Source organism: Callospermophilus lateralis, chromosome 2, assembly GCF_048772815.1.
Source record: "Callospermophilus lateralis isolate mCalLat2 chromosome 2, mCalLat2.hap1, whole genome shotgun sequence".
In the NCBI taxonomy this organism is placed as follows: Eukaryota; Metazoa; Chordata; class Mammalia; order Rodentia; family Sciuridae; genus Callospermophilus; species Callospermophilus lateralis.
Window position 1 is genome coordinate 130,258,949 of NC_135306.1, and position 27,824 is coordinate 130,286,772.

General features: G+C 33.6%; 1 protein-coding gene across 1 annotated transcript in view; it reads left to right on the plus strand.

Moving 5' to 3' along the window:
• The window catches only part of Sesn3 (sestrin 3), a 66,110-nt gene extending 43,628 nt beyond the window's left edge, over positions 1-22,482 (plus strand). The window contains exons 5-10 of the mRNA XM_076846508.2: positions 931-1,167; positions 2,513-2,687; positions 8,834-8,952; positions 9,715-9,905; positions 12,559-12,703; positions 14,454-22,482. Coding sequence (XP_076702623.1) covers positions 931-1,167; positions 2,513-2,687; positions 8,834-8,952; positions 9,715-9,905; positions 12,559-12,703; positions 14,454-14,540 — 954 coding nt within the window. The 3' untranslated portion in view covers positions 14,541-22,482. The remainder of the gene's footprint in view (positions 1-930; positions 1,168-2,512; positions 2,688-8,833; positions 8,953-9,714; positions 9,906-12,558; positions 12,704-14,453) is intronic.
• Positions 22,483-27,824: the final 5,342 nt, after the last annotated feature.

The following is a 27,824-nucleotide window of genomic DNA, read 5'->3' on the forward strand; positions in this document are numbered from 1 at the left end:
TAAAAGTTTGGTAGAATTTTAAGAATTTAACTGATCTTTTCCATTTCTCCTGAGCTTTTAATAATATATTAAATCATGTGTGTGTGTGTGTGTATGTGTGTATTTTGTTGAACAATAGAGAGCAAAGCAAAAGAAAGCAGTTTTTGTTTTTTTTTTTTTTGTTTTGTTTTTTTTTTTTTTCTGATTTAGCAGTGAAATGAGCCAAATGAAAGTGAAAGAAAGGAAAAGGAAACCCACACAAACACACACACACGGGGTGGGAGGAGGCATACATGTGAGTGAATGGGTGAACTGATGGGAAAGAATCCCTGGTGGATTTACTGATGGAATTCATTCCTAGAGAAAATGAGCGGGGGAAAGGAATTACTATTTTTAATGGCTTTAATTTATCATTCAGGTGGAGCATTGAGTAAAAAAGCATATGCTCTTATTCAAATGTAAGGGAGTATTCTACAGTCTATCATTGGCTATAGAATCTTTATTGGAGGGTATCCAAAGGATATCTAAAAGCTGACTTGCTAAGTTGGATTTTTCAGGTGATTTTGTGGGATATAGTTTCCAAAACCTCAAAAAGTGAATGGTTTTGCTATAAGATCTTTAAAGTTTCTTCTAACTGTAATGTTCTTTGATTCCCTGAAATATCTCATTAAAATAATATAGGTATAAAAGGCTTTGGAAGCAGTAGATGCATCATGTAATAAGGCATTTAGAAGAAGCTACAACATAATTATATTATTATGTACGATAGTTATTAATGTAACATTGTTTGACCAAAGCTGAATCTAGAGCCTGTGAAAATTTTTAAATTGAGTTTTAAATATATTACTATAAATAGGTATATGAAACCTGTTAGATTGTCTGTGCTTTTTAAAATTGCTTTGTAGCATTCTATAATTTTCATATTTACTCTGATTTGCTTTCTCATTTCAGAAACTTGTCAAAACTGGAGAAAATAATTGGTCTCTGCCTGAGCTGGTACATGCTGTGGTCCTATTGGCACATTATCATGCTTTGGCAAGCTTTGTTTTTGGTAGTGGCATCAATCCAGAAAGAGATCCAGAAATCTCCAATGGATTCAGGCTAATATCAGTCAACAATTTCTGTGTTTGTGATCTTGCTAATGACAACAACATAGAAAACGCATCCCTTACAGGCAACAACTTTGGGGTTAGTTTTCTTAATTACGTTTCTTTACCATTTTTGCTTTAAATTTTTTTAATGTTAAAAATATCTAGAGATATTTTCTGACTAAATAGGATATCATATACTTGAAATATTTTTGCATAAATTTTATTACTATAAAACTTTAATACCTAAAGTTCTGATTTGTCTTCAAGAGCCTTTTTAAAGCAAATAGATAAGATTAAAAATCATAAAAACTAAACACTGATGAATTCTAGAGATTATAGGCTTTTTAAAAAAATATCTTTAGTTGTAGATGGACACATCACCTTTATTTTATTTATGTATTTATTTATTTGTATGTGGTGCTGAGGATTGAACCCAGTGCCTCACACATGTTAGGCAAGCACTCCACCACTGAGCCACAACCCCAGCCCCTAATCACAGGCTTTTAATTTAGATCCTTTACATGCCCAATTTCAAAACAATGTATCTGTTTCTATAAGATGCTGGAACAGTTAACAGTAAATATATGAGAGCAGAAAGTAGAAAATTTAAGGATGCCTCATTTTTCAATAAATTATAATATAATTTCATATATACCAAATGCTATAATTCTACATTTAAAAATATATATCCATATGCACATGTATATATGTACTTGTAAACTTTTTAACTGAATCCGTCATGTGTTTCTCTTTGTAGTTAGTGAAAAACTCACTTATGACTTTTTAAAAATAATTTTAATAAAAAATAATTCATATATCATCCATTTCACCTATTTAAAGTAATCCAGTAGGGCTTAGTGTGATTAGAGTTGTACATCCACCACCATAATAAATTTTAGAATATTACTATAACATAAAAAAGAAATTCCAGGGGAGGGAAGGAAGGGGAGGGGTCATGGGGGCAGGAGAGATGGTAGAATGAGATGAACATCATTACCCTTAGAAAATGTATGGCTACTCTTATGGTGCGATTCTACATCATGTACAGCCAGAGAAATGAAAAGTTGTGCTCCATTTATGTACAGTAAATCAAAATGCATTCTGCTGTCATGTGTAACTAATTAGAACAAATAAAAAATAAAAAAGAAATTCCATAACCATTAGTAGTCATATCCCATTTCTCTCCTCTGTCCCATCCTTCCCTAATTCTGAGCCCCTGGCAACTACTTATCTATATTCTGTCACTACATATTTTCCAATTCTAGACACACTTTTAAAAATGTATCTAACTGTGATTACTTATAATTTGACAAACATCTCTCCTACAATCTTAATAAGTGTGCCTGACCCACTACACATAATAGAGTGACTGGAAGTTGAAGATGTTTACCAGAACAATTTTTCATATTAATAGCATCTGACATTATCTTATGTGGTTCCAGATTGTGGATTCTCTAAGTGAGCTAGAAGCCTTAATGGAAAGGATGAAAAGGCTTCAAGAAGAAAGGGAAGATGAAGAGGCATCTCAGGAAGAAATGACCACGCGATTTGAGAAGGAGAAGAAAGAAAGTCTTTTTGTGGTCTCTGGAGATACTTTTCATTCATTTCCTCATTCAGGTGCTTCTCCCCACCACCACTGTCTTTTATTTTTAGTTGTTTGTAGAACCTTACTGAATGATCTTTAGTATTTTTCATATGAGTATGTAAAAATAACTGTTACCATCTTTTGCTCTTCTACTTTGCCTATTCTTTGCCCTTTTAGGCGGTGCATCTTTGAATGTATAGTTATGTATCACTTTAGAATGACAATATGTTTTGATATGCATTGAGGGAACATTGTAGAGTATACCTACGTAAACCTAGGTGGTGTAGGTCAGTCCCTTGAGATGGCCTCTTAATGCAAACAAGTCATAACAGTAAACATGAAATGTATGAAGTTACTACCAGCATAACATGGCATACTGTTTTGTAGTAAGTTCTTTTTACAAGTAGGAGTATACTCAAAAGTAACAAAAAACACAGTGTAGTGTATAACCCATACATAATTGTGTATTTGCTGTACTTTTATATGACTGGCAGTACAGTGGATTTGTTTACATCAGCATCACCACAAACGTCAGAAATGCACTCCAGTATTGCCATAACTATATCAAAAGGCAGTCAGCTCCATTATAATCTTATGGTGTCACCTTTGTAAATGTAATACATCCTTGACAAAAATCTTACCATGAAGCATTGGGACTATATTTCAGATTCAGTTGGGACAAACTTCTAGGCTTGTTGTCTGCATTCTATCTTGGATAAAATATTATTTAAAGCAAACCAATCATTTATAAAGTTAGATAGGAATATTTAATTCATTGTACTTTTGTGACTTAAAAAAATAAATGAAATTCTGTTTTAATAGGTAAATGTTTTAAAAATTCATTGCCATTTTTGTGGGTGGCATATGTGGGGGAGGATCATTCTATCAGTTACTTTTCCAGATTAGTTCTAAAATTACATTATACTTGCATTCTTTGGAATTTTTTAAAAATGTATTTTTTAGGTCATTGTCTTATATTGAATTTGGAAGAATTTATTTTGTATTGAAAGCTAGAATTCCTGTCTTAAAAATGCACTTTGTATTGAAAAAATATTCATTTTGTATTGAAAGCTAGAATTTCAGTCTTAAAAATGCACTTTTTCTAATACTCTATGAGACTTTGAAATAGAAAGGAAACTTTTCAATTTTAACTCCAAAGGATATTGAACACCACATAGTAAATTTTATTAAAATACCATAAACTCTCAACCCAAAGCTGAAACTCTTTGAAGTTATCATTCTTCATAACATTTCTTTTTAAAATAGAAATTACTGTGTTAAGGCTAGGCTTGTCAATCTTAATTTTGGAGAATTGTTTTGGCTTTAACTTGTTACTGCCAAAAATAGCATTGATCAATAACTTTGAAAAGTTTACAGAAAGAACAAGAACCCTTTTCATCATTTCCCCTAAAAAAAAAAAAAAAAAAAGTTCAGGAGTAGAATATTCCTGGATTCGTTCCCTAGTGTTAAACAAACAAACAAACAAACAAACAAAAAAAAACACTAATGATCTTTTTTCATGAGATATTTTTATCTACCCTATTGGATAGCCATTTTAATTCATTTACTCCATTGAAGACTACTATAACTGTAAATCAGACCTTTACTCAACAGGAAATCCCCAAAAAAGAAACCTATTGTTTTGGTTTAATATTTATTTGTTGAGTACCCCACATAGTCTCAGTGCTATGGTAGGAACTAAGGTTTTAAGACTAAATAAGACATGATTCCTGCCTCAGGGAACTTTTGTGCTAGTGAGAAAAGGAGAAATAATTATAATACATAGTAGAATGTGAAAAATCTGGGCATAGAAGAGAGCGATGAACCCAAACATGGTAGGGAAAGGGCATGGACTAATGAGAATCTAGAGGAGAAAGAGTAGTAGTTCTCTTGACTCTTAGATGTCTTAGGGAGTTGAGTGTGAGGAAGCCAAGCAGTGGCTGAGTGTGGCAGGGGCACAAGAGGACCCCTGAGGTCAATAACATCCAGACCTGAGGAAAGGCATGATGATAAGGAAACAGGATGCAGCATATGGGAACAGTACTTTTATATTTTTAGGACATAAATCATGAGGTAGGCAGTAAGAAGAGGAAGTTGGTTAGGTAGATATCAGCCTTATCATAATGGCCTTTCTAATCTTGAGCATGTAAGCTTTCATGTTTGGACATTTTGACCTGACATGTTTGTAAAACATCCACTCTAGAGACATCCAGCAGTGTTTCTTCAACTGCAGTGTGCTCAAGAGTCACTGGGTATCTTTGGGTTGCAGATGTTTTCAGTCAGTCTGGGTGGCCCAAGAGACCACATTTCCATGAAGCCCGGGAGTGATGTCAGTGCTACCAGTCTGTAAACTGCACTTGAAATAGCACAGGAGATGAGGAGAGGGTTACAACCTTCATGAGAATTTTTGGAAATTATCAGCATATAACTCAGGGCTAAAATCAAAGTTGATTATAGAAATCCAGGGAGAACAAGCAGAGACAAAGGAAAATAATGAAGTTGGGATGAACCTTCTGATAAGCCAGTATTTTGAAATGTAAACATTCTTATTAAGATTAGTAATATCTGTTTGCTTTCAGACATTAGTTTTTAAGAACTTCTTTAAGATAACTAGAGCTTACCCAAGGCCAACATCATTCTAAATGGCAAAAAATTGGAAGCATTCCCTCTAAAAACTGGAACAAAACAGGGATGCCCTCTTTCACCATTTCTATTCAACATAGTCCTTGAAACTTTAGCCAGAGCAGTTAGATAGATGAAAGAAATTAAAGGGATACACATAGGAAAAAAAGAACTGAAACTATCATTATTTGCTAATGACATGATTCTATACTTAGAGGATCCAAAAAACTCCACCAGAAAACTTCTAGAATTAATTCAGCAAAGTAGCTGAATTAATTAGGATATAAAACCCACTTGAATCGAATGTATGAAAAATGATATGTCAAGAGTTTTGTAATGTTTTGAATAACCAATAAAAAAACAAACAAAACAAAACAAAAAATTAGGATATAAAATCAGTACCCATAAATCAAATACATTTCTATACATCAGTGATGAATCTGCTGAAAGAGAAATTAGGAAAACTAATCCTATTTAAAATAGCCTTAAAAACATACTTGGGAATCAACAAAAGAGGTGAAAGATCTCTACAATGAAAGCTACAGAACATTAAAGAAATTGAAGAAGGCCTTAGAAGATGAAAAGATCTCCCATGCTTTTGGATAGCCAAAATTAATACTGTCAAAATGGCCATACTACCCAAAGCACTATACAGATTCAATCTGATTCCAATTAAAATCCCAACGTCATTCCTTATAGAAATAAAAAATGCAATTATGAAATTTACTTGGAAAAATAAGAGACTTTTACATTAAGAGATAATGCATTGAAAATGCTATTGGTAGTGTTTCTATTCATTTTAACAGAGTGCTGAAGCACAAGGAGAATACAAAGTGGTTATGGGTTTGGGGTGGGAATAAGCCTAAAATTTCTTTTTAGAGAACTGAAAGCCACTTAAAAACTTCAGGTCAATTTAAGTAGTTTAAGTTTAGACATTAAACTACTTTTCCACATCATCATATACTAATTCACATTGAATTTCTCACATTTAGTATTAACAGGATTATTAACAACTTATAGTAAGTTTATTATGAATAAATTTATTCATTTCTTTAGTTGACATTTGTTTTTGTATTAATGAAGCAAAAATAGGTATTAAGAGTATAGTATAATAACTGGCATTCTAGTAATTACTCAACAAAGTTTATTCTCTTTATGTGTAATAAAGAAGTTTTAAAATTCTTATTTTAATGAGAATTTTTTGGCATTAAATTTTTTTATTTGTCCTTTTGAGATTTACAGACATAGACTGTATTTTGACATATTATACATACATGGAGTGTAACTTCTCATTCTTATGGTTGTACATGATTGTGGAGTTTGATACTGGTGTGTATTCATATGTGAACATAGGAAAGTTATGTCCAAGTCATTCTATTGTCTTTTCTATTCACAGGCCTCTCCCTTTCGTCATTCCCCTTTCCTCATTCCCCTTTGTTTAATCCAGTAATCTTCTATTCCCCCCCACCCCCCATGTGTTAGTATCCACATGTCAGAGAAACATTCGGCCTTTGGTTTTTTGGGATTGGCTTATTTCACTTAGCATGATAGTCTCCAGTTCCATCCATTCACCAGCAAATGCCATAATGTCCTTCTTCTTTATGACTGAGCAGTACTCCATTGTGTATATATGCCAAAAAAAAGTTTTAATTCATTTATCTGTTGAAAGGCAGACACCTAAGTTGGTTCCATAGCTTAGCTATTGTGAATTGAGCTGCTATAAACATGGATGGGGTCATGTCACCATAGTGTGCTGATTATAAGTCCTTTTTAACAAGATATATCTAAAGTTGAATAGCCTTTCCTACTATTATGAAACACACTGGCTGGGCATGGTGGTGGTGCACACCTGTAATCCCAGCAATTTGGGAAGCCGAGACAGGAAAATTGCAAGGTCAAGGCCAAGCCTCAGCAACTTTGTGAATCCTTATCTCAAAATAAAGAGTAAAAAGGACTGGGGATGTAGCCCAGAGGGGTAAAGAGCTCCTGGGTTCATTCCTTAGTGGAAAAAAAAAAAAAAAAAAAGAACTCCAATAATTCTATGACAGCAACCTAAAGAAAGTTAAAAACTTAGGAAGAAAGAATACTTATTGTTGGGATTGTTGTGAAATAGCAAATATTAAACATAATGAAGTGTCCTATTCATTAGTCTAACAATGTTTCAGAAGAATTACTATAATTGCACTTATTTTTTAAACTTCCCCAAATTTTGACTAGATAAGAGTTATAGTTTTTACTATGCTTCAAAACTTTGTTTTTACTATGCTTCAAAACTTTTTATTAACTGTATTTAAAATTTATTACTTATTACATACGAAAAATATTTAATATTAATTAAAATACTATTTAAGAATATATGCTTACATAGGAGCTAATTTTTTTTCTTTAATTTGGGGAAATATATATTTATTTTCTAGAGCAAAAAGAAGAAAATGAAGCTCATGCATTCCATTTTAATGGTTGAAATCAGGAAAAAGTAATTAAAAATACAGACTAAAGTAAAAAAAAAAAAAAAAAAAAACAGTGAATTAGGGACTGGGGATGTGGCTCAAGCAGTAACACACTTGCCTGGCATGTGTGGGGCGCTGGGTTTGATCCTCAGACCACATAAAATAAAATAAAGATGTTGTGTCCACCGAAAACTGAAAAATAAATATTTAAAAAAACAGTGAATTAGAAGATAATTATCTTCAAGCTAAATTAATATGCATTGAACATTTAAATTTTTCCAGTGGTAAATTTTTAATATCATCAACTATGTAGTTGTCACCTGTCTTAAAATGTTATTATTGTCTTTCTATCTTTCTGACTGCCAGTTTGGTATTAGTCTACTCACAGTCTTATTAGCAAGTTGTTTACTTCGCATGTATGTTTTTATTTTCATGTGCTCAGAAAAATGAACACACATTACGTGTCAAACTCAATGAATGTTCACAAACTGAACCCCTCCTGTTTAGCACCCATTTGAATAAAAAGAATGATAGTGTCATTCAAAAGTCCACTCTCCCCTCCCTGGAGCTTCTTTCCTGACCCTTTTCCTTATAACATACCACATTGTAAGCTTAAAAACAAACTTTATTAAACTGATTTTTACTGTGAATAGGTCAAGATGAAACAATATGTAATTTAAGCACAGTTTATCTTAAATCTAAAATGGTCTTGTACATTCATCTCCTCTCCTTCGTCACATCCCCTTTATCACCTGGAGAGAACAAACGGATGTTTAAACTTTATATTCACAGGCCCATCCTATCTTCCATTTCTTAATTAGTAAAATTAGCGTATTAGTCTTTTGCTACTATTGTTTAGACTTTTTAAATTTAGTCGATTTTTTGTCTGGATAACTAGAGTTAAATTTAATTCCCAGAATTTAGAAATTAAATTATATTCAAAACTTCAGCAACAGATATTTTATATGAATTTAAGCCACATAGTCAATATTGTTACATCATAAATTAATGATAAAGCTAAAAAGTAGTGGAAAATGGGGTTCAGTTTTATTATCTTATCCAGGTACAATATCGTTATGAACTGGATTGTTCATTATTTTCTCTAGATTTTGAAGATGACATGATTGTAACATCTGATGTCTCACGATACATTGAAGACCCTGGTTTTGGGTATGAAGACTTTGCGAGACGAGGAGAAGAACATTTGCCAACATTCCGAGCTCAGGTATAAGATGTCTTTAATTCAGAGAAGCCACTTTAACTATTAACTATTGAAATATAAATAAATTGACTTCTAAATAAATTGGTCATTTGATAGTATCTATAAATCTTGGCATTTATCCTCCTTTTCAGTCTCATATAATTTGGTATCCCAATAAGTGAATAGTTATTTTAGCATTTCCCCCCTAAGAAGGCAAAAGGAAACTATCTGCTTTATTTAGTTACTTTTATTATTACATGGTAGTTGTACATTGTTCATGTGTTTTTCTAAAGGAAGCAGAAAGGAAATCAAATGGTATGGTCATGTTTATATGTAAAAAGGTATTTTGTAATAAGATCATATACCAGCAGGCATGGGCTTAAGGGCACCCTCCCACTCCTGAAAATGTAGCCAACTATAGTTAGGTGAGTCCTAAAGAGAGTGTAGGTTTGAATTACACAGATTCTTTTATGCCTATTTTAGATGATTTCTATGCTAACAGTCCATGTAACAGTTTGGTGACATAGGGATATTCCGAGATCTTCAAGGTTCCTTTCAGATTCAGGTAAAGTGTGCATAGTACCTGATCATCAGAGGTGGCCAGAGTTCATTACTAACATTTCAAACACTGGGCAAACATTCTGGCACTCCAATCTGTAAACCGTTGTGAAGGGTTCTTGTTAAAGCCATAGTGAAGCTGCAAACTTAGAACTGAATTAGAAGTATGCTACTAGCTTCAGTAGTTTAATTCAATAAAAACATATTGGATACATTTTGTTCACTTAGGACTACACCTGGGAAAATCATGGGTTCTCCCTGGTGAACAGACTTTATTCAGACATTGGACATCTTCTTGATGAGAAGTTTAGAATGGTCTACAATCTCACCTATAACACTATGGCCACCCATGAGGATGTTGACACAACCACACTGCGCAGAGCTTTATTTAACTATGTTCACTGTATGTTTGGAATCAGGTATGTTCTATGTGCATACAGTTTTATACTATTTTTAAGTGAAAATTCTGACATGAGTCTTTTTTATATCCCACTTTGTAATTATAGGATTCTGGGGAGAGAATAATATATGTGAACTTCTGATTTAAAAAAAATTCTGTTTTATAGAGAGCATTTTTCTTCATTTAAGTGTTGCAAATCTTAACAATGATGTACATATAAGAGCAGCAGGAAGAATTTACTGAGGAAAGGAGAAACAGCATCAGTAATCACTGGGATAGGATGGAATCAGAATCCTTGTTGAGAATCCTTCCTGGAAAATTGATTAGTTTTTTAAAAAATGTGTATTGTGTCCCTTTAGATCACTGTAATAAATTCTGTTTTTTTTAATTTATTTTTGAAGGAATGGTAATTGGGGATAAGCAAAACTAGAATAGATTCTGTCCTCATAAAGCTTATGTAAGCTCACATAAGAATACTGAAATGAAACATCAGTCAATATAAATTAAGGCTTCTAAGTTTAGGAAATTAGCATTGAGAAGATAGTGAGTAAATGAGGAAAGGAGATTGAATGGGCTAATCAAGAAAGCTCTTTTTTGGAGAAGTGCTTTTGGGGGCTGAGTTTGGAAGGCTTTTTATGGAATAGATTTGCAGAAAAAAATTGCAGTTATGAATACATTTAACTTGACTGTATAGTGTATCTTTTCTTATATATTATGTGAAAGCCTTTATGGAATGAAATTAGAATTCAATTTGTTAAGCAGAGTATTTTCTGTAATTTTAGCTAAAGGATCACAAAATTTCCCGATTAATCAACTAATAATGAAACATTCTATGTAAACAAACAAACAAACAAAAGAAAACCACTACAGGTTGAGCATCCTAAATCTGAAAATTTGACATCAAAATACTTTAAAATCCTAAACTTTTCATCTTATTAAAATTTGGGGGGTTTTAGAGAAATTGAGATTTCAGATTTTCTGATTAGGAATGTTTGATAAAGTCTATGCAAGTATATCAACATCTAAAAAACTTAGAACTCTGAAACATTTCTGATCCCAGTCATTTTGGAGCAGAGATTCTCATCCTGCATTATGATGGTATATAATAATTATGCTATTTGTCCATTGACTATCCTGAACAATAAATTATCAAAGAATTATCGTATGTTTAAACATATATCATATATATATATATATATATATATATATATACACACACACACACACACATATAAAAATATACTATAGTGTATATATAATGTACACTATTATGTGGAAGAGTATAGTGTATATATATATACATATAGTGTATATAATTTATATATATACACACATAATATGTGTATATAAAGCATATGTAATATATAAAGGGGCACAATATACTTTTTTTTTTAACTAATCCATTTTCCAGGAAGGATTCTCAAATTTAGTCTTAATTCTATCCTATCTCCAATGATTATTGATGTTATATAAAACATACATACACACACACACACATTATAGTTACACAGTTAAGAAAAATAAACACTAATAAAATTTAAGCCCAGTAAATATTGATAGTATACAAGGAAATAAGTAACAAATGTTGTAATCATATTTAATCCATTAGATGCTACTAAATAAAGTTTTTATGAAATCATCAAGATATCATTTATTTAAAGCAATACTTTGGATTTAAAAATATAGGAGATAAATTGCAAAAGCTTCCAGGACCACAGACCCCCTCCTATCTGTGCCTGTGCCTATTCTTTCTGCTCTCTCTCTTCTGGATGACCTGTCTATGCTGCTGTGCACTTAGACACAAACTCCCACATCCTCTCACTTCTGAAGATCTCTGTCCTCACTTCTCCCTCCTCTCTCCCACATAGTCAGCTTTACTTTCCTGTATCTTTTCCAGCAGTATGGAACATGCTATTATTTCTCCCATCACTAAAGAAAATTCTTTCATCCTCCTTTTCCTTCTGGCTGCTACCTCATTTTTCTACTCCTATGCATAGCAGATTTCTTTGAAAAAAAAATTGCATTTACTGTCACCATTTTCTCATATCTCATTCTCTCTTGAACTTACAAAGTTAGGCTTTTTCTCCTACCATGCCTACAAAACTGTGCTTATTGAGGTTACCAATAACTTCTGCTAGCTACTTCCCGTGGTCAGTCTGCAATTATTATTTATCTGATTGTTCAGCAGCATATTAGATACATGATGACTCTGTCATCCTTAAAACACTTGACTCCAGCCTTAGGGCCTTTATGCTTGCTCCTTCTCCACCTTATGGTATTTGTTCAAATGTCAATCTCTCAGAGAAGCCATCCTGGCCACCCTATTTAAAATCATAACTTCTTTCCTCCTAGACCACAGATTTCATTTTCTCTGCCTAGCAGTTATCACCATCTGTATACTACATACTTTATCTTTTAAATTTTTTCCTCCATGTAGAATTTAAAGTCAATGAGATCAGGGATTGATCTTTGATTGATTTTTTTCTACGTTCATCAGCGAATCCCCAGTACCTAGAAAGGTGCAGGGCATATAGAAGTCACTCGGCAAATATTTGTTGAATTAATTAATTAATGAGCTTAGTGGTAAATAGTTATTAGACAATCTTTCTACAACATTGGAAATTAAAAATTTTAATTGTATCATAATAAAGCTGTTGTCCTGTTGCTCATAGGTATGATGATTATGACTATGGGGAAGTTAACCAATTACTTGAACGAAGCCTGAAGGTTTACATTAAGACAGTAACCTGCTATCCTGAGAGAACTACAAAGCGCATGTATGATAGTTACTGGCGGCAGTTCAAACACTCAGAAAAGGTAAAGTTTCATGACAAAGCATTATACCATAGACAGATATTCAGTATAATAAGTAATGATTATGAAAAAATGATGCAAGTGCTGTACTAATAAATTTGTGCTTTTGAAATTGAAGTGGAATTATCTAGCATTTTATGTTTTTAAATTCAGAGTTATTGACTATTAACTAAATTTTAATTGTATGCTTTGTCTATCATAGTGTCTAAAGTAAATGTTAGCATCAGTCTGTGATAGAGTGTCTTTCAAATAGTGTCTTTAATGTCTTTAAAATATGAGAAACTATCTACCATTCTAACTTTCAATAAAAACCAAACCTACTAATAAGTTTTAGTGGTATAATTGTATCTTGACTCAAAAGCATATCCATTTAAAGATTCTTTAGCTAGCCACAAGAATTATTAGAACAATAGTTTATCATCTCAATTTAATAACTGGTATTTAAGTTACAGATAGACCCTTATTTATTTTTTATTTATTTATATGTTGTGCTGAGAATCGAACCCAGTGCCTCACACATGCTAGGCAAGCACTCTACCACTGAGCTACATCCCAGCCCATATAATCTGGTGTTTTGATAATATAATATAGGACCTTTTAGACAAATATATTATTATATAAGAATATTTTTTGCAGGAAATATATAGGAATCATATTTAAGTTAAAAGCTAATAAATGTTAAGGATTTTTAACCAACATTAAAATATAAAAAGCTAGCTGTAAGTATTAGGCCTTTTAATCCTTAAATCCAAGAGTCTCATTTATATCTACGCTTGAGAATAAGAAATATTTCTAGGGTTCCAACAGACACTAATTAGCTGTTATGACGTTGGCAAAGAAATGCTATGATCTCAGTATCTGACAGATTTTTTTGAAGTCATAAAGCCAGTCACACTCAGTTAATTGCCCATTTTATCTTCAGCATCTCTTGGTGGATCTTTATGCCCTGTTTATATGTTTGCAATAGCTTTTTCTCCTTTTCTAGATTCTATCTAGAAATTTTCTTTACTCATCAGGAAACTATATCCAACAATATATTCAACTGGTAGAAAGATATCAAAACATTATATTTTCTTATAGTACATTTTGAAAACTTGCATGTATTCATTTTAACTGTCAGCTGACAAGTATTCCTAAAAAAAAGTGTTTTTCACAATTTTACCTGAAAGACTCTAAGGAAACTATGCATAGCTAATAAATAACAGACATTACATAGAAAAAGTGTCCAGCATCATAGTTTCACTTTAAAAGTAAATACTAGTAAAATTTTGAAAAGCTTTTCATGGTGTGTGTGTGTTTGTGTGTATGTGTGTGTATAAATATATATATATATGCATATATAATATGTACAAACATCATATATATAGATAGATATATGATGTGAGAAATGTAGGGTTAATTTTTAGCCATGTCAAATTTTATGACTAGGAAGTATAATTTGTAGGAAAATTATAATTTATAAAAATTAGTTTTGCAATTGAAAAGGTTAATTGGCTTTACATAATGTATAGTCTTAACAAGATTATAGAATTTTGTAGACATTATGGGTTGTTTTTACAACTTGCAGAACTATCTTTATAAATACACATTTGAATGTTACATTTGTATATGCATAGATATACCCAGGCATGTATGTTTGTATATAATCTCTATACACATAAAGAATGTTTGTAAATGTTATATGTGGGAAAAACCTTAAAGATTTTCCCTTTGTGTATTATGTTCACTAACCTGATAACATTTTCCTTTCCAGGTTCACGTAAATCTACTTTTAATGGAAGCAAGGATGCAAGCTGAACTGCTTTATGCCCTTCGGGCTATAACTCGGCATTTGACCTGAACCATTGACCAGGGAGAATGGCATGTGTGTAAAGACCTTTTCACATATGATTTACATCAGAAACTATTTGTGATATAGCATCAAAAATTATCCAATTCTCTAGTGTCAAAGATTAGTCGTTGGTTTTTTTTTTTTGTTGTTGTTGTTGTTGATGTTGTTTTTCTTTTTCCGGCTGTAATGTGCAATGATGTGTTTTATTTTTCTTGATGCTTAACATTACTAACAATTGCAAAAATAATACTGAGGAGCACTACTTTGCATTGTTTATAGTTGGATTTTTGGATACTGATCATAAATCATGAACCTGGTTTGTTAATGCTTAACTTCAATGCTTAGGGGTTTGTGTGTATGTATACTTTTTTCTTTGCCCCCCATTATTTTAAATAAGGAAAAGCGCTTACAATCTGGTCAAGCTAATTTTTTTTCAGATATTGGAATTCAGCAAAGAATGACCTCTGGCCATTCTAAAATTTTCATGTTGGGTCCTAAGTCTGGTGGAGGAAAAGCATGCGCTGTTGAACCAAGCTGCTCAATGGACACAAATTTGTGTCCCCAGGAAATTATTTGTCAGGCACTGTGTTTTTGTTTATTTGTTTGTTTGTTTTGGGGTTTGGTTTTTTTTTTTTTTCTCCTGCTATTGGCGATAACGTGAAATGTGATACAGCCATTGTCCATAATTTAATGTGAAGTTAATCATGATGAATTCTATCGCATGCTACTGAAATGCCAAATTTAGCAATTTTCTTTCTCTTCTAAACCGGAAGTTTCAGTTTTCCATATCAGATGTATATATGAAAAGCAGAATTATACACAATCCTTCCTATCACTGACAGTACTTCTCAGTCACCTTAAATAATCAGTGCTCACAGTGCTACTCACAGTTCTTTCAGTTGGCACATATAAACCTGTACCCACACAAGACTGACCAAAAATTTTCTTTGCACATTTTCCTTTCTTATAGTTTTTTCTATATTATGGTAAGCAAAAGAAGGTTACATGCCTATATTTTTCCAATTAGGCTTTTAGAAATTGTTTCCATGATTTTCTTCCTATAATAGATTAAACATATTATTATTCAAAGGTTAAAAATTGTGTTTCTATGCATTAATGTGATTAAACAACAACAAAAAATGAGTGCAATATGTTCTAAGAAATACTCAACTTCCCCCTATTAAGTCACTGCAGAAGTGTCCTTTTAAACAGAGCCATAAAGAAATTTTGTGTAAATTTCTTTATTGAACTAGGCTTTTTTCAATTTTACCTTACTGGGGTTCAAAATGTTCTTTTCATAATGCCAAAGCATTTCTCTTCCCCAGAAAAATCTCTTTGGACAACTGGTTAAAAAAAGATGTCAAGTCATAGGGGAGGAATAAGCAGCCAAAAAGTCACATTTTTGCATTGGTTTATGTTGCTTATTAGACTATCTTCAGAGAGCACAACATTATGTGTTTATAGCTTTAATTTGTATTATGTTAATGAACCAGTGAAGTGCCTAAAGAGATGCTTACAACTATCCAGTAGGACACAACTGCACTGCTTAAACACTTTTTGGTTAATTAAGGGTGACTTGAATTTTACACATACATATTAGTTTTTAAAAAAACATATTCATTTTTAATAGTAAATAATATAGCTAAAATTTTCCGTTATATTTCCCACAAAGATTTCAGTTTATATATACTTACTTATTATATAGGACCTACTTTTTTCTTTCACGAAAGGATCATGGGGTAGTGTTTTGTTAAGTCACTTTCCCATTCCATTTGCCATCCTTCTCTGGTATAGTACATTAAGTTGCTTTGCTTTAGCTTTTGTTCCAGATAAGACAACAAAGATGACTATACACCTGTTAACATATAAGATAGTTTGCATTTTTGGATTCCAGGATCTTATTTGAAATCTTCCATGTGAGGAAAAAAAGTTACTAATATTTTTGAAGACAGGGTGGTTTATTTAAAGAGACTATTCAAAGAACTCACACCAGATCTCTTGTGTTTTGTTTATTGCATATACCATATGTTGATTTTCTTCAATATCAAATTATATAGATACATATTAGCTGCAAGGAAAGTATATAGGAGAATGGCAAAACACAGATGGCAGCATAAATGTTCATTAGATTTCCCTTACCTTAGAATTTTCAAGTTGAGGATATATTTTATTCTTGTGTTTGTTTTCTTTTTAGAATCTTTTCAAATAATAGCCCTATATTTTTGTGCAGGTGAATTGTATTACAGGAAGAAAAATGATTTTTATGTATTGAATAGAAAGAGAAATTCTCACAGGACACCAGATGAGCTTTAGACCAAAAGGGGAAACAAAGTTTAAATAACTGAAATGGCCACTTAATTTTTCCTTTTTACTTTTTCCCCAGAAATATAAGTAGTTAGAGGTTGGGTTATAGAAATATTAGTGCCTTTAATAGATCTTTTTCCTAGCAAAGTTTCTTTTTAGCTCAACATTGATCTGTCTTATTAATAATCAGGAAAATAAGTTGACTTGGAACTATAAACAGAAATAAGATAATATATTAATAAACCTCAAAGAACCAGCCTAGAGGAATTGGCTAGTGAAGGTGCCAAAGCACCTGTTAGGATGCAGCATGCACAGCATTCCAGGCTTGGCTCCCATCTGACCAGGAGTTTGCTGTCCATCTCTTTATCCATTGCAAACTTGAAATTCTGATGCGGTTTTGCAGGGTGGTATTTTTTCAAAGTATTGAATTTACTATGTAGTAATTTATAGTGTAGTTTTTATATTAAAAATGTGATATTTTTAAAAAGATATCTGGTTCAATTGGTATAACGAAGTGATTATCTGATATGCTAATCTACACCTTGGGCTCACATTGTGCCAAACTTAAATGTGCAAATATATGTGAAAAAAAGCACATATGAATGTGAATTCTTTAATTACATGCTTATTATGTTAAAATCAGTCTAATAATCCACTCGTGTGTGCTTGAGTAATATCTACTTTGGAATTCCAAGTTTTCCAGCTTTGATGGTAACTCTTAATTTTTCAGATCACCTTAGGAAATATTAAAATGCCCCCCTCCTCCACCCATGTGAAATTAAACCTGTTATTTAACCCCTTGACTATGGAAAGGTCCAGGCATGTGCCTCAGAACCTTCAGGTTAGGTTTCCTCAGGTGGGCTTGTGACAATAAAAGGGAAATGGGTTTTAGAGATGGGACTGCTTCACCTTTATGAGCTAAGTATATTGTCTCAATCTCAGGAAGAATTTGTCCCACATAGGCTACTCTTTAAATCAAAGTTGGCAAACAAGGAATCTGGGACAATTCCTTGGCTTTTAATTACAGTTTTAAACCCAAATAATGGCAGAGCAACACAGGACTGTTTTTAGAACAGAAAACTCAAATGTAAAGTTTATTTAAAATATCATATAAAATTTGAACCAGAGCCCCTATTTTATCTGTGCTTTAATGTCTCCTAAAGACTTTAAATACATCTAAAATCTAATTAATATTAGTAGGGCAACTTTTTCCTTTCCCACATTGTGAAGTTTTTTAAATGAAAAACTTAGATTTCGGTGCCACAGCAAAATAAATTTATCAGCAAACAAAGATCTGAACTTAAAATAGTTCACCATTTTTAGTGGAAAGTGCTATGCAAATATGGTGAGATTCTTTTTAAACACTAAAGACAATTCATCAGGGAAAATCACAAATTTCAGTGCATATGAGGCTTTTTGTTTTGTGTTATATTGCTTTAAAAAGAATTCTATATAATTTTTCTAAAAAGCAAGAGTTTAAATTCTTCTTTTTATCTCATAGGTCTTTTTCATCTTAAATGCAAAGAAATGGTCTTACATGGAGTAAAAAGCACACAATAGTAATGCTGTACAAATAGCATAGTTCAACACCAAACTGAAAGACATGTGATTACTCTGCTCCCTGTTCAAATCAAGTTTTCTGCTTTTTTAAAAAATTTTTTATTACTGAGGATTGAACCATTGACTTGCACATGCTAGACAAGTATCCTATCATGAAGCTACATCCCTAGACCTAGATTAAAGATTTTGATCTTGGATTTTTGTTTTTTTGTTTTTGTGATGCTGGGGATTGAACCCAGGACCTCATATATGGCTAGGCAAGCACTCTATTGCTGAGCCACACACCCCAGATTGAGTTTGAAATTATGTAATTTGTATAATCAGAACCCACTGTAGGTGGCCATCATCCTAAACTGTGTTTCCCTAATATACCTGTGTGGAGACTGAGAATCAAATTAAGTAGTCTTTCCTCAAAGCAGTACTGTAACCTGAATGTATTTATCTCAGTCAACAGAATTTAAATGCCCACTGTATGTGGAGCTTACTTCAGTGCTAATTTGGCATAGTCAGCAGTATCTGCTCAGGTGATACCTAGAACAAAAATAGCGGGGGCAAAGTAGATTATGAGGGAGAGGTATATGTCGAGGCAGAACCCTGTGAGGAATGAATAGCTTTCAAAGATCACATGGAACATAAAGCTGACACTGTGGCTGTCCTCAGTGTTGTGTACCTAATACAAAGGAAACATTTCCCACATGGAGCTCCTACCTGCATTTAGCCCACCCTTTCCTGCCTGCTTTCTCATCCTCCAAGTGCCTCAACCTCTGTACATGCACTCTGCTCCCCTCTCCTCAGCCTATCTTGGTCTGAATGCCTTTCACAATCCAAACCAAACATCACCAGCCACCTGCTGATAGTCACCAGCATTTACTTTTCTGAGTTACTTTTCTTCATTCATCAAGAAAATGGCTCTGTCTCAGTTCCCTCTAAATCCCTCATCCATCCATCTATATATACTTGGGCCAACTTTTGCCCTAGATGCCCTACCAGATGTTATGCAGCATCAAGTGTAATCTTGTCCACCCATACTGTTTCTACCCTTTTCCCAGCTGCCAAACTATCTTGCTCTCCTCTACCTCATCCCCAAAGAGCCTATAAATTTAGAGTATCCAACCTTTTCATGGGTTCACTCTCTGTTGTTCAGTAATACTACTTCCATATTTTAAATAAATCATAAAAGACTTTTGCCTTCTATCAGAGTAGGAATCTTTATATTTATACATGATACAGAAATTGAACTATTTCTACCATGCAGAATTTAGCATTTAGCAGGATTTTAAAGTGATCGAATTGCCATCCTAAACTTGGATCTATATTAGATAATGAATACTGATGTTAGTCCAAGTTATTTGAATGTAAAGTTAAAATTATCTAGCAATCCAGACTGACCTGTAACCCTTTAGTGGAACAGGAAATTTCTGGCATACAAATAGGGTGGTTTTTCAGACATTTGTTTTATTGGTGGTGTTTGGGCCTTTACACATTTGTCATAAAAGGACATATGAAAAGAGGTATTTATACAGTCTGAGTGGAACACAGAAGACCATTTGATTTAATGTGGATAAAATCCCACAAGACTGGACACATGAGGGTTTGACCAGGACTTACTGGGTTACGTTAATCCTATCCCCCATTCCTATCATTTAAAAAAGAGGAAATGCAGAGAGAGGGAAAATACAAATTCTCATAATATAATTTAAAAAAGAGGAAATGCAGAGAGGAGGAAACTGAAAATTCTCCTCCCGTTCATGTACATTCAGTATGGCTCACACTATAAAATGTGTGTTTCTAACATATAGGAAACAAGTTTCTAACATGGGGCATGTGTATCTACAGATGCTTATCTCATCTGAAGATGAACCCTATTTGAAAGTGTAGATTATTATGTTCTCTTGTGGTATTTGATGTTTTCCATCTCAATCATAAATAGCCCAACCTGGAAGCAGTGTCCAATAAATGCCCTAAGGACCCAGGAGGGAACTGGTGACCTAGTACAACTTGGAGACTGATAGAGTTGTTAAATCATGTGTCATAAAGTGTTCATTCTAGCTTTAACCTAACTATGACTGTACCACCATGAAGTACAGAACTGAAAAAGAAAAAATTATATAGGGGGGAAAATAGAGTACCTAGTTCTTTTGAGTGCTTGTGGAACACTCTAAAATAATGCATTGTATAACATAAAATAACCTTTAGAACAGAGACTCCATTTTATAGTCATAGGACATCATCAAGCATTAGTAAGTCTTAAATATGATAAAATATAATTTTGGTATGTAAAATTTTGCTAAAAACAGTCTATTTTCTTGCACCCCTCAAGTTAGCCTCTTAAAAAAAATGAATGTATAATTTCTACAGAAAGACTATTAAAGAAGGAGAGAGGATCTCCAGTCTTTAATGTTCAAATATTCTTCATGGATCCCAAATCATTAAGTGTATACATTATGATATAGAATAAAACTAATTACACATTTCTTTCTTAATCAATCTTCACCATTTTCAACTGGATCTCCCAACTCTGATAAGAATCAAAAGATAGAATAAAGGAAATATATCAGTTAGGTGGCCAAGGATTTTCTTTTGTAAAGTTGAGAAACTATTTTCTCCTTTATGAATTTTACTGGTTCTCTAAAATAAAAACTGAGTTAAACGGTACCCTTGTTCGCCAAGGAAAGTGATCCAAACTCTATTTCTAGTGCAAATATTTCCTTTGCATTCATATGTCTTCTCTGGAGAGAAAGTACAATTTTTCCCTTCCTCTTTCTCTTCACATTAACTCTTTTAACCCCAAATAAGATAGACAGTGAAAGCAAATCACAAGCCAGTTTGGCATCTTCTCACTGCTTATAGAATATACACATCCACACACAGTCTGAGCAAGGTAAACAAGAACCCTGTCAGGTCACCTTGGAATGTGGCCTTGCCACTTGGATTAGTTCCTTCAAACCTGAAAACAACTTTCCTGGTCATGGAAGAACTGGATGTATCCTTTAACTTATGAAATAGAATTTGAACTTGAAAACTCTTTTTATTAATCCTGATTTTGCAAGGGAGCTACATAATGAATGTATATATTAAGACTTTGTAGCTGAATTGCACATGAAATCAGATTGCCAACTTCTTGACTTTTCAATTATAGGCATCATTTTATCCTTAAGTTGTGAGCGATATATGTAGCATGCTGTGAAACGTCTATTATAGTTCTTTAATTCATCAGTATTAATACAGAATTATCCTTTGCGTTCCTTGGTACTTTTTATTCAGTGTAATCAAAAGCTGTGATGTTTTGCCTTTGTAGTCCTGTGCTTTGTTACTGTAATTTTTTTTCTACGAAGCACGTGACTTTGGACTAATGTTAAGGCGGATGATATGATCTTTAAGACTGCTAATATATATATACACACATATATATATCAGTCTCTTACTCTATAAGGATTTAAATTAGAATAAGCTTTTATCAAATAGATCATTGATGCAGTTTAGGATTCATGCAAGTTTCAGTGTCAAATGGCAGTCTTATATTTATAGTTTCAATTCTGAAAATAGAAAATTTAATAAAACAGCCACTTTAAACTTGTTCTGGCAAACCAGACCCTGCTGTAGATATAGTCTAAGGTAGTTAACCATATAAGCCTTTTCAACTCTTAAATGCCACATGAGTCAGCAGTTAAGGAGATTTTAGAACCCATGAAAGCTTTTTGTATGTATAACTAGGTTTTATTTTTTTTATGTTGCTGATTTTACAGTTCTGACTAAAGCTGACCTGAATGGGTCAGTTTATAATATTCTAGTGCTTTAATGGCTCTTTTTGTTTTTTTTATTTTTTGTTTTTGGAGGGATGGGTAATATTATTTGAACAGATGTGGAAGGAACTGTTAGTGAGTCAAGACAAACACATTTGAAATAAAGGAATTGTGTATTAACATGTTAACAATTCATAACTGCACTTTTTATGACATTTTGAAAATCTATTTATAGGTACAGAACAATGGGTTTTGTTAAACTGTATCACATTTATACTTGCAGAAATTTATTTCATTGTTATTAGTAGGAATTTTATTGGTTCAATAAAATTGGCAAAACTGAACCCAATTATTTTCTTTCTTTCTTTATATTATTAAAGTAGCATTTTCACCTAGATTTGTTTCTCCTTGATCATTGAAACATGCCTTCTGAAAGACATCAGAATTGTAGGACTCATTATTTTCCCTGACCCACACTTTTCTTATGACATTTCTTTTTTTTTTTAGTACAAGTGATTGAATTCGGGGGCACTCAACCACTGAGCCACATCTCAGTCCTATTTTGTGTTTTACTCAGAGATAGAGTCTCACTGAGTTGCTTAGCACCTTGCAGTTGCTGAGTCTGGCTTTGAACTCAATATTCTCCTGTCTCAGCCTCCCCAGTGGCTGGATTTATAGGTGTGCACCACTACGCCTGGCTTCTTATGACATTTTAAAAAATCACTAGATATTGCATTAGTGGACTATTATAGTTCAAAAACTAATTATTGTTTCCTTTATATATTAATTATGTAGCGTCAGAAGGTGGTTTGAATAGATGCACCCAGCACCCCTGCTTCTTAACAAAGAAAAATCAAACAGGTGGATGACCTGGGGAGGTCCAATGACCTTGAGAGAATACCAGAATTCAACAGTAGAAGAATGGAAATCTTGTAATATCCAGAAACCTGGGACAGGAGCCTAGAAAAACAAAATATTCCATTACCTACTACCTATTTCTACAGCGGAAGGGAAGGGAAGTCTCCCCTCAGGAGGGGCAAAGATAAAAAGAGTCCTAGCAACCTCTAACAGCAGAGATAGTGGCAATCTTAGCTATTAGGAAGTTTCATGGTCTTTACAGACTTACAGCCTAAATACACAGAATGCCTGAAATCTTCACAGTCATCTGACTAAAATAGGAATTCACTTTCAACTCCCATAGAACTTCCAGAGGGCTGGAACCAGGAGGCATCTTAAGAAAGAACCTATTGTCTGAATTTGGACTGCTCCAGGCATCAGCTACTTCATATTCCCACCTCTGGGATCCCTCAGACCTTCTACAGCAGTGACTCAACTGATAGCTGGCTCAGTGGAGTGCTACTCGGGAGGTGTGACACATGGGAGTAGTAGGTGCTGCCCTCAAGAACTGGGGGATCAGAAACCTGCCTCTAAGACCAGGGGTATGACCAGTTGCCTGTGGTTTCATACAGTGCCAGGACAGTGGGCAGTTGCCCCACGGTTCCTGCCACTTCTAACACTTCCCAGAGTTATGCATGGGTGCCTGTCACTAAAAAGGCAGAGAAAGAACTAAGGTTCTACTGTTTGTTCTGCCCATACAGAGAGGTGTGATGGAGCAATACCATTGCAGCTCCAGCTATAGCCTGCCCCAGGGAACAGTCTAGGAAGACTGGAGAGATACCTTGCCCTGTTTGGCCACATTCCACTCTCACTCAACTGAGAGGAATTTTGCCTGGCTCCAGACATGACCCACTCCCACTTGATCCCTGCCAGGTACTACTACTAAGAAAATCAAAGGGGAGTGGGAGGTGGCAACCATTGCCCCACCCCCAGGGCACAAAGCCTGAGAGGGTCTAGAGATAATTTGCCTGGTGCTGGCCATGTTCTTTTCCCACTCACTCCCCTAGGTACCTCTGCCAAGTGGAATTTTGCTGTTTTAGATGTGATCCATTCTTGCACCAACCCTAATGGGTACTACAACTGAAAAAAATCACGGGGAGAAAATCCACAGACCATCAATCTGTACCTTGGCATGCAGCCTAAGAAGGTCCAGAAAGAAAATTTGATGGGCACCAGCTGTGTTCTGCTCCTGTCCACTCCTATAAGTGCCTCAGCTGAGAGGAATTTCACTGTGTTCTATTTTCCCTGACCCATACTATCATAAGTGATAGAACTTCTTGATCCTTGGTGGACACTATGGTTTGGATAATACCGGAAAGAAAAGCCCCATCCCCAAGTATGCACATAATGGAAGGAGGAGTCCTGAAGTCCTGATCCTGGGGAAGCAAGTTCACAGCAGCAACAGAGAGTAATAACACAATTTTGCTGTTGTATGATGGATCCCCTGCATCATTCACCCCTTGTCTGATCATGCACTGTAGAGAAGAATGAGTGTAAATGCCACAGAGGGAACATTGTGATACCATCAGCCACCTCTTCCCAGGAAACACCTGGATCTACACTAGTGTCAAATCAGGATAAGTGCTTCACCTAGTACCAGAGAACTTCCCAAGCAACAGAGCCAACATCAACAGTGCCTGAGGAAACTCTCATCACTCAATTGTCTATTGACAACTCCCATTGTGCATTCCACATACTGTGGTCTACAGCCTCTCTGCCTTCACAGCTACAGTGTCCAAACAACTGGCTGACCCATAGAGATAGTGGATCTCTCTGACTCCAATATGGTAAACACTGTGTCAAACTCACTAATCACAGCCAAAGAAGCTACTGGGAGAATACACTACAGAATACAGCTGTAAATAAACTCAACATTACACAAGAAACTGATACCCAAGACACATCTTTAGGAGAAAGTCATTAGGAAGTATATTTCATAAGTGATAGAACCATTCATTCCATTAGATGCACAAATCTCAACATAGAAACACAGAAATATGAAAAAATATGACAATATAACACCTTTTAAAGATCACAACTCTGTAGTAACATATTCCAAAGATATCAAAATGTATAAAAATGAATTCAAAAGAATGATTTTTAAAAAGCTCAATGACATCCAAGTTAATACAGATCACTTAAATGAAATTAGGAAGACAATGCAGCACATAGAAGAGAAATTCATCAAAGAGAATAGAGATCTTATTAAATTTTTTCAGAAATCTTAATAATGGAAAGCTTAAGTCAGATAAAAATTCAATTAAAAGCCTCAAGAACATAGTAGATGACACAGAAGAAAGAATGGAACTCAAGGTCTTTCAAAATATCACATTCAGATAGAATATAAAAATAGAGAAAATATAAGCTCTTTGGGACACCATTAAAAGATCAAATGTCTGCATCATTGGCATACCTGAAGGAGAGGAAATAAAGATTGAGGGTATAGAAAATATATTCAATGAAATAATACCAGAAAACTTCTCTAATCTTGGGAAAGACATGAACATTCAAGTACACAAGGCTTATAGAACCCCAAATAGACATGTTCAGAAAAGATCCTCCTCATGATATATTATAAAACTGTCCAAAGTACAGGACAAAGAATTTTAAAATCTGCAAAATTGCCTACTCACTAAGGGCAATTCCATTACACTAATAGAAGATTTCTCAGAAGAAATCCTATATACTGTGAGGGCATGGAATGATGTAGTTCAAGTTCTAAAAGAAGATACTATCAACCAACATTCTTATTATTATATCCAACAAAGCTATTCGGAATTGAAGAAATAAACACCTTCAAAGATAAGCAAAAACTACGTGTAGTCATAACTACCTGGCCAGTGTCACAAAAGATACTTAAGAGAGTTATGCATCCAGAATTTGAAGAAAGATAGCTATAATCATGCTAGCATATAAAAGTATATACCACCCTAAAAGAATAGATACACAAATGACAAATAGAAAATAAATATTACCAATGCCGTAAATCATCAAACCACAAAAAATGAATAAAAGAGGAATAAAAAATATTCAAAACAACTAGGAGATAATTAGCATAATAGGCATTTTCATACTTTTCATTAATGATAAAATTTAAAGGCATAAGCCAGCTGAATGGATTTATTCAAAAATATCCTGCCTACAAGAAATTCATATAATCAGTAAGGACATATATAGGCTGACAGGGAAAGGATGGAAAATGATATTCCAAGAGAATGGAATCTGAAAACAAGAAGATATGGCTATAGTTACATCTGACAAAATAGACTTTAAGACAAAGACAGTGAGAACAGAAAAGAAGGTCACTATATAATAATCAGGGGATCAACCTATCAAGAAGCTCCAATAATTATAAATTTGTATTTACCTAATGTCAGAGCATCCAGTTTTATAAAACAAGCACTCCTAGACCTAAAAGGAAAGATAAGTTTTAACACAATAATAGAGGGAGATTTTGGTATTCCACTCCCACCAATGGGTAGATCATCCAGACAAAAATCAACAAAGAAACTCACAGTTAAACTACACAATAGATCAAATGGACTTAACATTTACAGAACATTCCACCCATCAACTACAGAATACACATAAATCAGTGCATGGAACTTTCTCTATTGTAGATCATTTATTAGGCCACAAAATGTCTCAACAAAATTTTTAAAGAGATGAAATCATATCTTGTATACTTTCTGAGCACAATAGAATGAAACTAGAAACCAAAAGCAAAAACAACTTTAGAAATTATATAAACAGATGGATACTAAACAACACACTTTTGAGTGAACAGTAGGTTATTAAGGAAGTCAAGAGAGAAATTTAAAAATTCCTCAAAACGAAAGGAAATGGAAAGACAACAAACCCTTGGGATACAGAAAAAGCAATAATAAAAGGGAAGTTTATAGCAACTAGTGCCTACATCAAAAAAAAATAGATCTCAAATAAACAATGTAATGATGTAGATCAAAGTCTTAGAAAAGAACTATACCTTAAAATAGAAGAAAAGAAATAATAAAGATCAAAGCACAAAGAAATGAAATAGTCTAAAAAATAATATAACAGATCAATGAAACAGAATTGTTTCTTTGAAAAGGTCAAAAAATGGATAAATCTTTAGCTAGATCAACCAAAAACAAACAAAAAAATAAAATTACAGGTGAGAAGTGAGATATTATCACTGATAACAAAGAAATTCAAAGGATTAAGTTGGAAAACTATTTGCTAACCAGTTAGAAAATGTAGAAAAAGTAGAAAAATTTCTAAACATATTTGATCTATCAAAACTGAACCACCAAGATGATGCAAAAAACCTGAGTACATCAATAACAAGTAATGATATTGAATCAGCAATAAAAAATCTACCAACAACAACAAAAAAAGCCCAGAGTCACATGGCTTCACTGCTAAATTTTACCAAACTTCTTTAGAGGAATTAGTACCAATGCTTTTCACACTATTCCATAGAATCAGAAGAAAGGGAACCCTTCCAAACTCATTGCATGGAGCCAGAGTTACTGTTACCAAAACCTGACAAGAGCACAACAAATGATGAAAACTATAGATCAATATCAAATTTTCCATGAAACTCTGAATTTTTGAGGCAAGAATTCTTAATGCTCCCTCTTTCACTAAACTACTCCTAACATAAAATTAAACAATTCTGTCATTTTCACATCAATGTTGAAATTCAAGAAAAGTGGCTACAGTACTTTTCTACACACATTGACTCTCTTCTTTACTAACTAAAATGCATGTAGCACATACCTTCTGTGTGCCACTTACCAGTCACCAT